This window comes from Aspergillus luchuensis, chromosome 1, assembly GCF_016861625.1.
Source record: "Aspergillus luchuensis IFO 4308 DNA, chromosome 1, nearly complete sequence".
NCBI lineage: Eukaryota > Fungi > Ascomycota > Eurotiomycetes > Eurotiales > Aspergillaceae > Aspergillus > Aspergillus luchuensis.
This window is the reverse complement of record NC_054849.1, coordinates 3,825,848-3,840,708: the sequence shown is the minus strand read 5'-3', so window position 1 is coordinate 3,840,708 and position 14,861 is coordinate 3,825,848. Positions and strand designations below refer to the sequence as shown.

The following is a 14,861-nucleotide window of genomic DNA, read 5'->3' as shown; positions in this document are numbered from 1 at the left end:
TTTTCCATCCGCTCATTGTATTGGAAGGGAGGGAGAGAGGTGGAATAGAGAGAGAGAGAGAGAGATTAGCCATTTTGCCCATTCACCAAGGGAGACTGAACTGACTGTTACAGTACTTCACCTCCAGCCGGGGATTTGTTCTAGAGAAGGAGATAAGACTAGCGCCCACCAATCAGCATGACGGTTTTACAACCTTCCGCAGAAAGATTAGGTTTTGGCTACGTCAAGATCCAGGCCGGTGGGGCCCGGGCCAAAAAGAAGAAAAAGGGAAACAGAAAAAGGTTGTCCGCTGACGGCGCTAGTGGGAGTCTACTGGGTACTTTGTTTCGTATCGTCCCGTAATGCTGTTTCCCCTCGTTCGTTCAATACGGGCATCGTCGAGTTTGTGGTATTCAATCAGATTACGGGACGCAACATAGTAGTAGTCAAAGTAGTAGTAGTATTTGGTCTCCATTGTATTAATGCACTGCCTCCAAGTGGGCATGAAACGTTTTTTTTCCCCATCATGCAGAGCTCCATTCTGGCATTCGTGTCTGCACCATAACTCTTAATTACAAATTGACCCATCAGGTGAGAGATCTGGCCGGTCTTCTATCAAGTGGGCTGGCTGGCATACCCAGTCAGGTCAAAAGAGGACCCAGAGTGCTGTTGGAGAGGTTGGATCAACCGGAACATAATCGTCCTGGTGGTGATACTTACAACATCCACAAATGGAAGAAGTAGATGCCCTGGGTGGCCTGTTCCACTTCATGCTCATGGGATCATAACTCACCTTTCTCTGGTCCAATGTACGAAACCTATCAATGCGATAACAAACCACTGTAGGTACGTGGTGGTCTTATTCCCTGAACACTGATTCGTATATGCTCGCATGATTAATCCTGGTCGTGACGGTTATGATCGAATCTCAATCCAATTCAACTGTATCTACCAACAGTTCGCAAAGATTCGGTTCATATCATGAGCTACAGTGTGCCTTGGGTGGTGCAAGCACTGTTAGTCAAAGGAATATTTGCAACAAATTAGTAGGAGTGTATACGTATAGCAGGTAGTAGAAAGTACCGAGCAGGAGCCCCATAGACACGTCAAGCGTTCCGTAGCTACTAAATTTTTGGAGCACCGCATATACCAGAGGGCCCATCTCAATGCCCGTGTGCAAGCCATGGCTATGATGGTCAATGGTTGGTGAGACCGTCTGGGCTAGTTACACGACTCGCAGTTTCTCATCTTCCTCCAACTGTTCGACCAGAGCAGGAGGGAAAGGGCCCAGCTGGATGGAATGATTGGGCGTTGTATAAGTGGGGCAACGCAGGGATACAGTGCTTATCCCCGATTCTGTCCCAATCAGTTGGTCGGCCTGTGCTGAAAGTGCGCTGCTGCACATGGTAAGTCATCCCCAAGTGGCCTGGGAAACCCGGAAAAGAAGACAAATCCGGCGGCACTGCAAAAATTAAAGGTTACTAAAGAAGCAATTCTATTTCTACTCCAAAATTGCTTGGCAGGCACTGGGCGTCACATTAGAACAGTAAGGAGATGAAGTCTCCAAGTCGATTATTTCTATGTATAAGAGAAAATCCCAGATCGTCCTGGGAGATGAACTTTTGTAGTCATAGTAATTGGGATGTAGTCATAGGAATTGAGGAAGTGGGTGGCCCCTACGGTGTGTGTCAGTATACCGTGATTAAGTACACGGCCCGCAAGTGGCCTCTGCCTACATCGTATACCACAGGAATTACGAAGTGGTAAGGTGCACCCATACTAGGCTGGTGACTCGCTTCTCCGACTAGGCTAGGCAATAGATTGCATGGTGCATAAATCTGCCGCCTAAACATCTTTGTGAAGTTGATCAATCGGAAATAGTCAGAAAGAAAGAATAATAAAAAAAAAAAAAAGGGACAGGGCAGAACAACCGGCACACGCGGCCTGCAACTTGCAAGAGGACTGCAACCGAAGGACTTTTGACCTAGGCGCTAAGTGGTGCATTGGGCAATAGGTGATCTCGCCCGTGGGCTGCTCTCTAGACCGAGGGAGGGCCCTAATAGAAACAGACGCTTCCTTTGCCCATCCTAAGCCAGAAGAGAGAGCCTTTGAACTAAAACTCGCATACCCCACGCTGAGGTGCAGGTGGTCGGGCGATCAATGGTAAGTTGGTAAGTTTGCCCGTTACAAGCGTATACGCTGTTGTAACCGGTATATGTATTTTTGGCCAGGTGGAATGGTGGGTAATTTACTGGCACGGAGCGGTACCACTCACCTCAGCAATAGAAGCATGGCTGAGTGCTGTTGTCCGCCCACCTTTTTTGAATTTCCGTCAGCCCAACCTTTCCGACAACGGCCAAGCTAGGCACCTTTCCCTATCCGTCCCGGAATCCCTCCTCCCTCTCAGTCCCTCCCTCCCTCCCCAAACAATTAACCCAACCCCTCTCCGAGCCACGTTCCCTCTAATACAGTCTTTTAGGCTGCCTTCTCTCCGTTACATTCACCCGTAGCTTACTGCCTAGTAGCTTTCCTGTACCCCTGCCCCGCCGATTTCGGGGCCCGCCACTGCCCCGAGACGCACCTTGCGTTTCCAAGAATGCCAGTGGATTCGACCCGGTCGAATTTCTCAAGCTCATTTCTTGAGGTCATCCAAACCTCTTATCAGTCACCCTCTTCAAATAGCCACATTCTTACTCGACGCCCATCTGTCCATCTGGCATCTAGACGTCCCATCCGTAGATCTTTGAAACCTTCCATTGACCCAAACCTAGGTCAATTTTCTGGGGAAAACCCACCCTCCCCGTGAAATGATTCCCATGGGCTTGTCCGGGTCTCCGGACAGGACTGAACGGACGGAGTAGGAGTAGGACCGTGGCCATTGACTGGCCCCGACCAATGAGCATGCAGGAAGAACACACACCAACACCCCCGGAAATACGAGCGGTACCAAGCCGGTATGGCTCTGATTACACTGGTCAAGTTCAGGTCGGGATCTGCCCATACTAACGTATCCTTTCACCAGCTATCGAACTAGTAACCTTTTCCTATCCCCCCTCCTTCTTCCCCTTCGGAATAATCACGGGGGTGTTTTATGCTGGCTAACTCGGAACCCTGGCCCGATAAGAGCTTATTTATTCGAAAATTAATAGCATGAATATGATTATGGTAATACATAAATCAATTGTTTTCCAATCTCCCACTCTTACCCTTACCCCCCCTCCCTCGTCCGAGTTGCCTGGACGGTGTTGTGTTCACCTTCTACTGGCTGACAGATCAATGGATCCCACCATGCCAGACTGGCAGCCAATTTCATTTCCCCCCTCTCTAGATCCTTAATAATCATTTTTGGCGTGCTCCGGGAAACTTGGAGCTAGGAGGTGTCCGACAGTTCGCATGAGTACGAGGATGGCCCGATTGGAGGGCTGGCTTCACGGCTTCAGGCGTGAGCTCCCCGGGAAGGATTGTCTTGAGACAGATGACTGAGACGGTTCCTTCCTTTTACCTCTGAACGACTAAAATTCTCGGCCGATCTGCGAAGGCCGAAGAAATTCGCCCATCCTCTCTGTGGTTCACTTGTCTCTCCAACGGCCAAGCAATAGCACCTACTACTAGTGGGCGTGTCCTGACGCCTCGCTAATTACTGGTCCTCTTAGACTTACTTGCTCGGGAGGCACGAGAGGGATGGGATGACTCGGAGCTGTGGAATGATCACTAATTGCAAGACTGCGTCTGGTGCATTGCTGGGGATCGATCTATCGAGAGATGGAGTATTACGCAACAAAGCTGCCGTGTTACCTCTGTCCAGAGGTGCAACTGCTGTTCCGATTCTCCCCCTTCGCGTATCCATCGCATCTCAGACCTCGATTCGGGCCAGCCTTTTGGCAATCCGCAGACTGAAAGGATCCGCTTTGGAGCGACGGGCATCACATGACCGAGCGGAGATGCCAATGTTTCCGGTGTCCGTTTTCTCCCGATCCTTCCTGTTCAGGCTTGTCCGCTTTGGGCTCACCGAATGTGACCTTGACAACGGAGCGGGAGCCTGCAACCTCTCGGGAGTTCTCGGGCCTGGCAAACGGAAGCGACCGAAAACCGGGCAGGAGGGGGGGCGGCCAGCAGGAGGTCGGTTTTCGTGATTACAGGAACAAACAACACCAGTAGCATCCGGTAAGGTACCAAACGGTTTGGTTTAGTTTAGTAGGTCTTTATGCAGACCGAATTAATTTCAGCGTGACTCTGATTCATCTCTCCCGCTGCAGAGGCGCCATAGACCCAGTAAAATGTCTCCATCTGACTGGATGGCATCTGGATCTACCATGTGTAATTTTCCAGGCTATCCTGGCTATTTCTGAGTTGCTACTGCCACAATTTTCTTTTATTGAAGACAACGCTTCCCTCCTGCAGAAGGACACTGACGAGGATGTCAGATCAACATCTACAGCTGTGCGAATTGGTGGAGCAGAGTAGTCCGTCCATGGCCTGATTTTCTCACGGCTCGCTGTTGCTGCTTTGCACAGTTCATACAGCTGGCTAGGCTCATGCTTCAGGTGATCTTTGCGCAGTTATACTCGGCAGCTATGCAGGACTACGGAGAACCCCGGATGCCTCGCTGTGGGCTGATGCGGGCCTTGGTGCGGAGCGTGGGTGAGAGATAGATACATACAACCGCTGCTGTGCATGCGTCCTTGTTTCTGGTCTGGCTGGTGCGACGCATTGAAGCAGACAGAGGCATTGCATGAGGGTTTCCCTTGCTTACGGCGTGTCCAGAGTCAAGCCTCTGTCTACATGCTGCAATGCGGCCAGCCAGCAGCAATGTCAATATGCACAGTGATCCAATCATCGATGGAGAATATGGTCTTGACCTGCACGTTTGGGGGACGAATATTTGCCCGTCGGTAGATAGTCAAGTAGACTTGAGACATGAGTCACTGGTTAGTCGATGAGCCAGTCTTCTGTGAATAATACAGTGTTACTACTTAGCCGGATGGTCTGTCTCACAACACGAGGCCGACGCTAGGATGGAAGTGCAGGGAAGTTTGTCTCTATGAGGGTAAGGTTAATAGTAGTTCGCCAGAATCCTTCATCTAGTACTGTAGTAGACTGGAGTCCCCGCTTAACACACGATACTAATCCCAAAGTACCATGCAGCTCAATTCCTGTTGTCGAATCATGGGCGATTTAGATAATACTACTTCGTACCGTCCGAGGTATGAAGTGTGACAATCGGGAATTGAGTCTCGGAATATATATTATTAAAATAGTACAGAGGACTAGATGGGACATGAAGCAACACAATGCAAGTCCTATCGACTCCAAAGCAATCTCCAACAAACTTATATACACTCTTCTTGTTAGTGTCTATGAAAGGGTTACACAGATCTCCAATCTTGCTGCGTGACCAGTTCGCCAGTAAAAGAGTAATCGCAAAAGGAAGCGGCGAGACGCATCCTGCCAGATGCGGTAAGTCGGGAGATCCCCGCGCGGGAGCTTGTCTGCTTTTGTTTTGGTTTCCCCTCTCGACCTCTCCGATTTCTCCAATTCCGCTTCTTCCTCTCCAAACAGATTTCAAGATACCCCCTTCAGCTATCTACCAGTGGTCTCTTACTACTGATCTAGCGGCACAAATTCGACTCGATTAAATTCCGATAAAATTGCCTAGCTGGTCTTGCGCATGACGACGGAACAACTCTGGCTCAGAACCACCTCACGATAAAAACCAACCGACCTATATAGAGTGCGAATCACTCGAACTTCTTTCCATCTATACATTGCAATTCAATTGAGTCTGAACGAGTACTTCCATATTCCTTGTGTTAGCTCAGGATAGCACCGCCAACAAGAATGCTCTCCCTTCCACTCATTACACCTCGCGATGTACGTGCTATCAGCTTCTGCGAGCTCCTCACACAGACACCCTTGGCCTCCAATTGAAGTGCATCCTTGGCTGATTTATTTCTATGATAGTCTCACGAACTCTGGTTCGGCTCCTCACAACCCTACCGCACCTCCTCCCAGCACCAGCCGTCCGCCGGAGAAACACAACCACATGCCCGTCGCAATGGCTCTACTGCGCTAGGTGGACGTGCCTCAGCCTCTGCGTCAGGAAACATGCTTTCATCCCTTCTGTTGGAAGAGCGGGCTCTACGTGCGCGTAAGAACAATATTGCCTCGTTCGGATACTCGTGGATCAGGCCGGCCGGGTGTCCCAAAACGATGCTGGGTATGAAAGAGGAGGAGGCAGAACGAGAAGAGGCGCTGGCCGCCGCAGCGGCAGAGAGAGCAGCGGCGGCAGCGGCGGAGGTGGGCGTGGATGGGTTAGACGAGCTCGGGAACCAGACGCAAGGTACTTTTGATGGCGATGGCCAGGATGACACGGGCATGGAGAGAGATCTGGACGATGATATCCCTGACGCGGATGCTGATGGACTGGTTGAGGAAGGCGAGGAAGGGCTGGAAGAGGATGATGTCGTGGATGAGGGAGAGTACATGGAACGTGATCTAGACGATGATATTCCGGAAGCATTCCCGGACGATGATGATCTGGATGAGGAAGACTTGGAGGAAGAAAATGACGACTTTGACAATCAGCCGGACCTGGACAATGATTTCCCCAGTGCAGCTGAAGAAGATTACGACGATGAGGGAATGAGCGAAGGCGAGGAAGACATGGATCGGGACCTGGATGATGACATCCCCGAGGCAGTCGAGGACCGGTCAGAGCAGGAAGAGGAATGGCAACATACCGACACCGACGCCGAATTTGACGATGAGGAGGATGTCAGCTTCTCGCAAGACCCCTTTACGCAGAGCTTCCGTGCCAGTACAACTAGCAGTCGAGGCCTGCCACCGCCGATACGACGGGAGAGGGAAACCGAAGCCCAACGGCGGTTCCTACAGAGGTGGAGTGGTGGCGGAGATGCCTTTGACACTAGCAGCATGCTCGTCGACGATGAAGACCTCCGCGCTTCTTTGACGAGTCAGGGCAGCCGACGGAGTTTCTTTAGTCGATTCCCGAGACGGCGCACGGGAGGGCCGAGAGACAGCCTTGAATGACTGCAAGTTCACTTGTTAAATGCATGAGTGTACTATAGTTCCTCGGAATGGGGTTATGGAGTCCTGGGTATATCGCAAAAGGAGGGATGATTGTGCTTATATAATTGCATGAAACCGAAGACGGCGTCTTGGGCACATACAGAATTTAATAGACTCATTCTATATGTATAACTATTACGTATGGTACAAATGACGTTCAAGGTAGTGGTCAAGGATGTCTATCGTATTGCAAACGAAAAGGTTCAGATATCAAATGCATGTAGATAGGCAGGTAGATGACATGATGGGTATGAAATTAGTATACTATACATCTCACATATCATTGTACAGCAGAGGAGCAGATGCCGTCCTATGTATGGCGAACAGACCGAACAAGCAAGCATTCATAACGTAAATCGCAGAGGCCCAAACTCCCAGCATGCACTATCATCGGTAGAGCACAAGGATGCAACCTTTAGGAATGCCCAGCCAGGTAGAACTGTCGGTCGCGGGAGAAAGAAAGAAGAATAGGTATGCTCCTATAGGCCGCTTATGTGCAAAGATGCTAATTATGTCGATGTCGAAAGAAACGTCCTTGGCCTCAAGCCATGGGTTCTCTGGGCAAGGAGCTGGGCGGATGAAGGTGAAGGGATTGACGCAATTGTGTCCCTGTATATGGATAAATAGCTCAAGGTCATGGCCCTCTGCTATACAGCCATACCAAGAGAAAAAACCGTCGCACTGGGCCAATAGAGCTCCCGAAATATCATGCTTGGCTAGATTAACAGCAGCAGCATGTCCCGTCCCTCACGTCAGCCAGACGTAGAAAAAGAGCAAGAAGACGGCGAAGAAGAAAGCGAGCCACACTTTCCAGCTAACGCCGGTGCGCTCTGCCATCCGCAGCATACGGTTCATATTTCCGCGGAGACGAACACGAGTGTTTTCGAAGGTGTTATTGAGGTCCGATATGGTGGAGGTATCCCGGATCTCGTCGCCAATAGCAACCGTGAGCTATCATTGGGGTATCAGCATGTGTACATACTCAATTTTGGTGAGCAGAAGAAGCGAAACTCACATCTTTCAACATCTTGACCTTGGCACTGATTCCCTCGACCTCTGCGTCATTCTGAGACTCTAGATGGGAGAGTACAGCGTCGGAGTAATGACCCCTATAGACCGGAATTGTGAGCTTCTTGCACGGGAAGGTCTAAATCCAGCTTCTATCTCCATTGTTGTAAGAACGTACTTGGCGTTTGGGGTCGCAGAACGAAAGCCTCCCCTGGAGTTGCCATTCACGGAGCCATCCCCGGCCGGGGGCGTGTATCCTCCATACCCGTAACCACCTACGCTGCCCGGGGATTTACTGGCGGGTCGAGAACCGCCACCGTATGAATCGAAAAGGGACGAGGAGGCACGAGGATCGCGCTGGTGTAGGTTGGAGCGTGGGAATCTACATACAAGCCAAGAATCAGTATCGGCTGGGGTATCTGGCGAAGGACAGATGGGATAACGTCAACATACCGTGAAGCCATAACAGATCGTCAGATTATTAATTGTAGGATTTAAGGTGGATATGAAATGATATTTTAAAGGAGGCGATCACAGCCAGCGGGGGCACATGTCGCAAGACGGAGGCCCTAAACAGCAGGGGAACGATGGGTGAGCGAGCAGGCTCTCGAGGAGAGGAAGAAGTGAGGACAAATCGCGGCGGAGAGCTAATAGCTGGCCATCCCCGGAGACCACGGGGTAGCTCACGTGACTCTCTAGAAAGTACAACCTAGCAGGTGCTCTACATTATGAAGAAATTTGTTTGTACAATGTACATGGGTTCTTTTTTATTATCGAGATATTTGCATATAGATCCCCTCTGCAGAACATGAGGTGAGTTTAGCATGGAGGCGATAGCTCAGTTGAACCCCATTGCGAGGCGATAGTTGCAGCCGAACCTGGCCCGGCGAGAAAAAGGGTCCAGGGTGTGCCTATCGGGAAATAACATTGGAATGACAAAAAAGCGCATAGGCAATCATAATGATCCGTATCCATCCCAAAACCTGGAAAAGAAAAACATCATAATATGATTAAGAGATGAAAGTGTAACCGGCATAAAGGAACCGAAGAAACCCTCAAAACAGACCCTGCGCCTATCCATCCCAAATCCCATGTGCGCTCGCCGCCCCTAAGTGTGTGTTGGTATCGTTGTAGCTTGATCCAAAAATCTAATCCTGCATCTTGTTGTCCTCGTCGTCATCACCAGCGCCGACGTAGTCGTCGTCCTCATCGTCATCCTCGTCCATGCCCTCATCCTTCAGACTCTCAGCGGCGGCTTGGAAGTCAATGTTCTTGCCGCGTGTACGGCGGCCGCCGGAGATGATGTTCTCCGAGGAGATAGGCTCCAAGTTATCGTTGTCTTCATCGTCGTCTGGCAGTGAAGATGCGCAGTTAGTATGGGGTTCGAGCTAGGAAGCAAGAGATCCGTGTCCAATGAACGGAGGAGAGTAGAATCAGGGCATCATACCATCATCGACCTAAACGGAACAGGAACGAAATCAGTTAGCTGGACACGTTCCACTTGGGAGATCAAGTCAGTGGATGATAGGAAACTCACCATTTCTTCGGCCTCGCTCTCGTCACTCTCATCATCGTCCATGCGCATGTCTTGGGTGGGGTCTGTGGCCTTGCCCTTGCCCTTGTCCCAGGCAGCAGCATCGGGAGCATTGGCGGCAGGGTCGAAGCCGGTGGTAGCTTGGTTGTTGTCACCCATGATGAATGAAGAAGAGGAGTAGTGGTAGTACACGGGAGGGTGGTTCTGAAGATGGATTGGTAGGGGTGTTGGAAGTTAAAGGCAAAAGCCAATCGAGGAGGAAGGAAATACTCCGGAGCAAGAGAAAATTCGTAAGGAACAGGAAATTCGAAACCAGGGGATAGCAGGAAGCGTGGAGTTTAAGTAGGCAGCGGTGTCAAGGGCAGCGAGGATAACACACAGTCTCTCTGTCCGTCTGTCTCTCTCACTCTTCAAGGCAAGATCAGTTCCTGTCGCAAGGGGAGATTCACCTCGGCGGGCATTGGGACGATGATTGGTTGCCAGGGGTGGCGATCAGCTGCAGCTCCCGTGATGGGGCTTTGCCCTGTTGGGAGGGCTCATAACAAACAATGTTAGAAGTTCTGGCCCTGCAATCAAGGGAGTTGCCATTACTGCTCTCTATAATCAGACATAGTCACTACGAATAGGATATGAGTTTGTTCTACTAGAACTGCTGCACACTGGCAGAGTGACAAACCACAGAAGTTTTGTTTGGAGAGCAGTGCAGCGGCGGTTTCTCAGACAACGGATTTTGATTCGCGGGGAAGATTTAGCAGCAGGGGTAGCTGGAGTGGAAGTTTCTCAAAAGGATGGATATACAGCTACAAAAACGAGGAATAATATTATGTGGAATGTAATGGATTCTTTGAAGGAGTATTCTTGAGGAATATTGCTGGAGCGATTGATGGCTCCGCTAGAAAGGGGCTAGACTCGTTAGTTATAACTAATTTCATGTTGTGCCAGGTACCTTGTCAAAGAGTGACTCGAATCATGTGACAGTTCTGGACTGGCCAAGAATGCGTGGGAAAGAAAAGAACAAGAATGGAAGTATGGAAAATCCATCGAAATTCTCCGAAGAGAAGAAAGAAGAAAGAGAGAGGAGAAAATGATATGAACCAGCGTCATTATGACGGCCTCTATTCTGCCCAATTCCATGGATGTCCAAAATCTTCCCCAAACAAGGTGAGAATTGAGTACAGAGTAAGCTATGTTGTACAATTAGCACTTCTATCCTACTACTATCTGCACAATTCTTCTCAGGTTAGGAATTGAAGAGGGGGGATTGGGCGGCAATTCATTTTGGGAATTCATTCTTTCGGAAACAGTAGTATCATGAGATAATAATAAAACACTACTAACATGGTAAACTAAGAAGAATAACTCAAAAAAAGTGAATTACACGCGAGTGAGTCATGGCTGTGAACCAAAGATTGTAAAATCAAATCAAAAATAATAAAATGTCAAAGAAAATTCGGATTCTGCCCATTACGTCATCCGGATTACCCCGCCAACCGCCCACCAAAAAAATCCCCTCAAAGAGTCATTCTAGATCTATCTATCTTCAATGCTGCAGGGAAGTAGATCGTAGCATCACACACAGAGAGAGAGAGAGAGAGGGAGGGAGATAGTAACTAGTGTTAGATCGTAGCCTTCCCCCCCAGATCATGCCCATGCCCCCCTTCTCCCCTAAACCCTGACGAGTGAATTCTCGAAGGGTCGAGTGAATGCTGGGCAGGACTGGGGCGCGGATGGAAGCCAGTCGAACCCGATGGATGCCCATCGAAACGGGCAATTGCTAGAAGCTTCGCTGGAGCAGCAGCTCACCGCCCGCCACTATATCAGCTTTCGCTCTCGCACAAATTCTCGCCCTCTCGATTTCTTTTTCTCTCCATCAATCTCTTCCTCTTTATACCCCAATCTTCCCATTCTTCTTTTGTGTTTTGTACACTACTCTCTCCTAACGAATTCCCTTCTCCCTCTTCTCTCTCCCACTTAACGAACCTCCTCTTACACTCATAACACATACCACACATACACATTCATCATGGCCCCCGCTGTCGGTATCGATTTGGGAACCACCTACTCCTGTGTGGGTGTCTTCCGTGATGACCGCATTGAAATCATCGCCAACGACCAGGGTAACCGCACTACCCCCTCTTTCGTGGCTTTCACCGACACCGAGCGTCTCATCGGTGATGCCGCCAAGAACCAGGTCGCCATGAACCCCCACAACACCGTCTTCGATGCTAAGCGTCTGATCGGTCGTCGTTTTGGCGACGCTGAGGTCCAGTCCGACATGAAGCACTGGCCCTTCAAGGTTGTCGAGAAGGGTGGCAAGCCCATCGTCGAGGTTGAGTTCAAGGGCGAGTCCAAGCAGTTCACTCCCGAGGAGGTCTCCTCCATGATCCTCACCAAGATGCGTGAGACCGCTGAGGCTTACCTCGGTGGCACCGTCAACAACGCTGTCATCACTGTCCCCGCCTACTTCAACGACTCTCAGCGTCAGGCCACCAAGGATGCTGGTCTCATTGCCGGCCTGAACGTTCTCCGTATCATCAACGAGCCCACCGCTGCTGCCATTGCCTACGGTCTGGACAAGAAGGCCGAGGGTGAGCGCAACGTCCTCATCTTCGATCTTGGTGGTGGTACCTTCGATGTTTCCCTCCTGACCATTGAGGAGGGTATCTTCGAGGTCAAGGCCACCGCTGGTGACACTCACTTGGGTGGTGAGGACTTTGACAACCGCCTCGTCAACCACTTCGTCAACGAGTTCAAGCGCAAGCACAAGAAGGACCTCACCTCCAACGCTCGTGCTCTCCGTCGTCTCCGCACCGCTTGCGAGCGTGCCAAGCGTACCCTCTCTTCCGCTGCCCAGACCTCCATTGAGATCGACTCTCTCTTCGAGGGTATCGACTTCTACACCTCCATCACTCGTGCTCGTTTCGAGGAGCTCTGCCAGGACCTCTTCCGTTCCACCATGGAGCCCGTTGAGCGTGTCCTTCGTGACGCCAAGATCGACAAGTCCTCCGTCCACGAGATCGTCCTGGTCGGTGGTTCCACCCGTATCCCCAAGATCCAGCGTCTCGTCAGCGACTTCTTCAACAAGGACGCCAACAAGTCCATCAACCCCGATGAGGCCGTTGCCTACGGTGCTGCCGTCCAGGCTGCTATCCTGTCCGGTGACACTTCCTCCAAGTCCACCAACGAGATCCTCCTGCTCGACGTTGCCCCTCTCTCCCTGGGTATCGAGACCGCTGGTGGTGTCATGACTGCTCTCATCAAGCGTAACACCACCATCCCCACCAAGAAGTCCGAGACCTTCTCCACCTACTCCGACAACCAGCCCGGTGTCCTGATCCAGGTCTACGAGGGTGAGCGTGCCCGTACCAAGGACAACAACCTGCTCGGAAAGTTCGAGCTCACTGGCATTCCCCCCGCCCCCCGTGGTGTTCCCCAGATTGAGGTCACCTTCGACCTTGATGCCAACGGTATCATGAACGTCTCTGCCATCGAGAAGGGCACTGGAAAGACCAACAAGATCACCATCACCAACGACAAGGGCCGTCTCTCCAAGGAGGAGATCGAGCGCATGCTTGCTGAGGCCGAGAAGTTCAAGGCTGAGGACGAGGCTGAGGCTTCCCGTATCCAGGCCAAGAACGGTCTCGAGTCCTACGCTTACTCCCTCAAGAACACCATCAACGAGGGCAAGCTCACCATCAGCGATGAGGACAAGCAGAAGGTCACCTCCAAGGTTGACGAGGTCATCAGCTGGCTCGACAGCAACCAGACCGCCGAGAAGGACGAGTACGAGGCTCAGCAGAAGGAGCTTGAGGGGTATGTTCATCCTTTTCTCTTCCCATCTTAAGATCTATTTGAATCATGATGCTAACTTTTTGACTTACAGTGTTGCCAACCCCATCATCTCCGCTGCCTACGGTGGTGCCGCTGGTGCCGCCCCCGGCGGTGCTGCCCCCGGTGCTACCCGCACTGCTGACGAGGTCGAGGAGCGCCCTGAGGAGCTCGACTAAATGCTTTAACCAGCTGCGGTCTCGATTCTTTTCTTGTTCTTTCTTCATTATACCTCCAGCCGTTTGCAGATAGGCGAGCGGTTTTAATGGATCTGCTTGTTTCTTTTTCCTAGTATCATGTTAACGAATTTATGGGAATCACTTTTTCTTTGTCTATGCATAGATTCGAGTTGCTAGTTGTTACTGCATGATGACTTGCTCTGCAGACTCTGGGAGGGAAAAAGTTTCCTTTCGACGAATACATTACTTTAATTCGAATTCGTGCAATTGTAGATACAATCGACTTTTCATACTAAAACTTGCCCACTTATTGTTCACTTGAATTTGAACTTTGTTGTATCCCGTCAGAACTACCTTGTCTAGACCCTCCGCCTAGTCTGGTTTCTAAACCAAGATACTACTTAGTACTTTATAATGATCTGGGAATACTCAATTAATCATCGCATCATATGTATTCAGTAAACATCGCTCAATCCCACAAAGTGACTGATAATAACAATAGAACCCTCAACGCCCTACCCAACCCACCCATAAATAAACATAATCCTCGCACCTTCCCCGCCAACAACACATCCACATCCTCATTTATCCAATCCTCCCCCAATTCTTCCCCAACGCACACCACCACCCATCATAGTATCATACCCCAGCACCACCCCCAACAGTGATATAAAAAGGACCAAAGCAATGTCCACAGTGATCGAGCGACAGGGATGTATAGGTAGGTATAAGAGAGAGAGAGAGACACGAAGTCAAAATCACAACCCCTCAAAATCCCCCGCCCACCACCTCCTCACTCTCCCCGCGCCCACCGAAACCACATGTCCAATACCAATATCCTTAGCCTGATCGGGGAACTTTTCGCGCTGGTCGCGCTGAATGCGCAATAATGCCGCCGAGGTGCCGATGCTGAGGGCGAAGATGGGGTCTGCGATTCTATTTTTTTCCCCAAAAATTCGCATTATTCGTTAGTATTCTTGAATGATATGTGTATATGTGTACTGATTGATGATGTGCGCTGGGTGTATGTATGTATGTATGTATGTATGCGATCTGTCGATTAAATTCAAGGAACAGGTAGAGAGGGATTATTGCCATGCGATGTCGGCTTCATATTAGGTAGGTAGGTAGGTAGGTGGATGGGTAGAGGTGCATGCATGCGGCAATGAGGGAATTTAGGATATATGTGCGCTAGGTAGAACGACGTACTTGGAGATTAGGTAGACTGGCATTTTGGGCGGCTT

The 14,861-nt window shown here is 50.3% G+C and overlaps 5 protein-coding genes across 5 annotated transcripts; 2 read left to right on the top strand and 3 right to left on the bottom strand.

The window, feature by feature from the left end:
- Positions 1-5,817: 5,817 nt before the first annotated feature.
- Positions 5,818-7,029, top strand: AKAW2_11293A (uncharacterized protein; the record flags this gene model as incomplete). The annotated part of the gene is made up of 2 exons (XM_041683761.1): positions 5,818-5,850; positions 5,941-7,029. 2 exons carry the CDS (start codon positions 5,818-5,820, stop codon positions 7,027-7,029), a joined length of 1,122 nt encoding a protein of 373 aa, XP_041538013.1.
- Positions 7,030-7,815: 786 nt separating this feature from the next.
- Positions 7,816-8,540, bottom strand: BET1 (SNARE domain- containing protein; the record flags this gene model as incomplete). Its single annotated transcript, XM_041683760.1, has 4 exons — positions 7,816-8,019; positions 8,084-8,177; positions 8,255-8,458; positions 8,530-8,540. 4 exons carry the CDS (start codon positions 8,538-8,540, stop codon positions 7,816-7,818), a joined length of 513 nt encoding a protein of 170 aa, XP_041538012.1.
- A 684-nt stretch (positions 8,541-9,224) lies between these two features.
- Positions 9,225-9,769, bottom strand: CHZ1 (histone H2A.Z-specific chaperone CHZ1; the record flags this gene model as incomplete). Its single annotated transcript, XM_041683759.1, has 3 exons — positions 9,225-9,427; positions 9,524-9,533; positions 9,614-9,769. The coding sequence occupies 3 exons, from the start codon at positions 9,767-9,769 to the stop codon at positions 9,225-9,227; spliced, it is 369 nt and encodes a 122-aa protein (XP_041538011.1).
- A 1,864-nt stretch (positions 9,770-11,633) lies between these two features.
- hsp70 (molecular chaperone Hsp70) lies at positions 11,634-13,617 on the top strand (the record flags this gene model as incomplete). The annotated part of the gene is made up of 2 exons (XM_041683758.1): positions 11,634-13,423; positions 13,494-13,617. The coding sequence occupies 2 exons, from the start codon at positions 11,634-11,636 to the stop codon at positions 13,615-13,617; spliced, it is 1,914 nt and encodes a 637-aa protein (XP_041538010.1).
- A 758-nt stretch (positions 13,618-14,375) lies between these two features.
- Positions 14,376-14,849, bottom strand: AKAW2_11289S (uncharacterized protein; the record flags this gene model as incomplete). Its single annotated transcript, XM_041683756.1, has 2 exons — positions 14,376-14,553; positions 14,827-14,849. The coding sequence occupies 2 exons, from the start codon at positions 14,847-14,849 to the stop codon at positions 14,376-14,378; spliced, it is 201 nt and encodes a 66-aa protein (XP_041538009.1).
- Between the last annotated feature and the right edge of the window lie 12 nt (positions 14,850-14,861).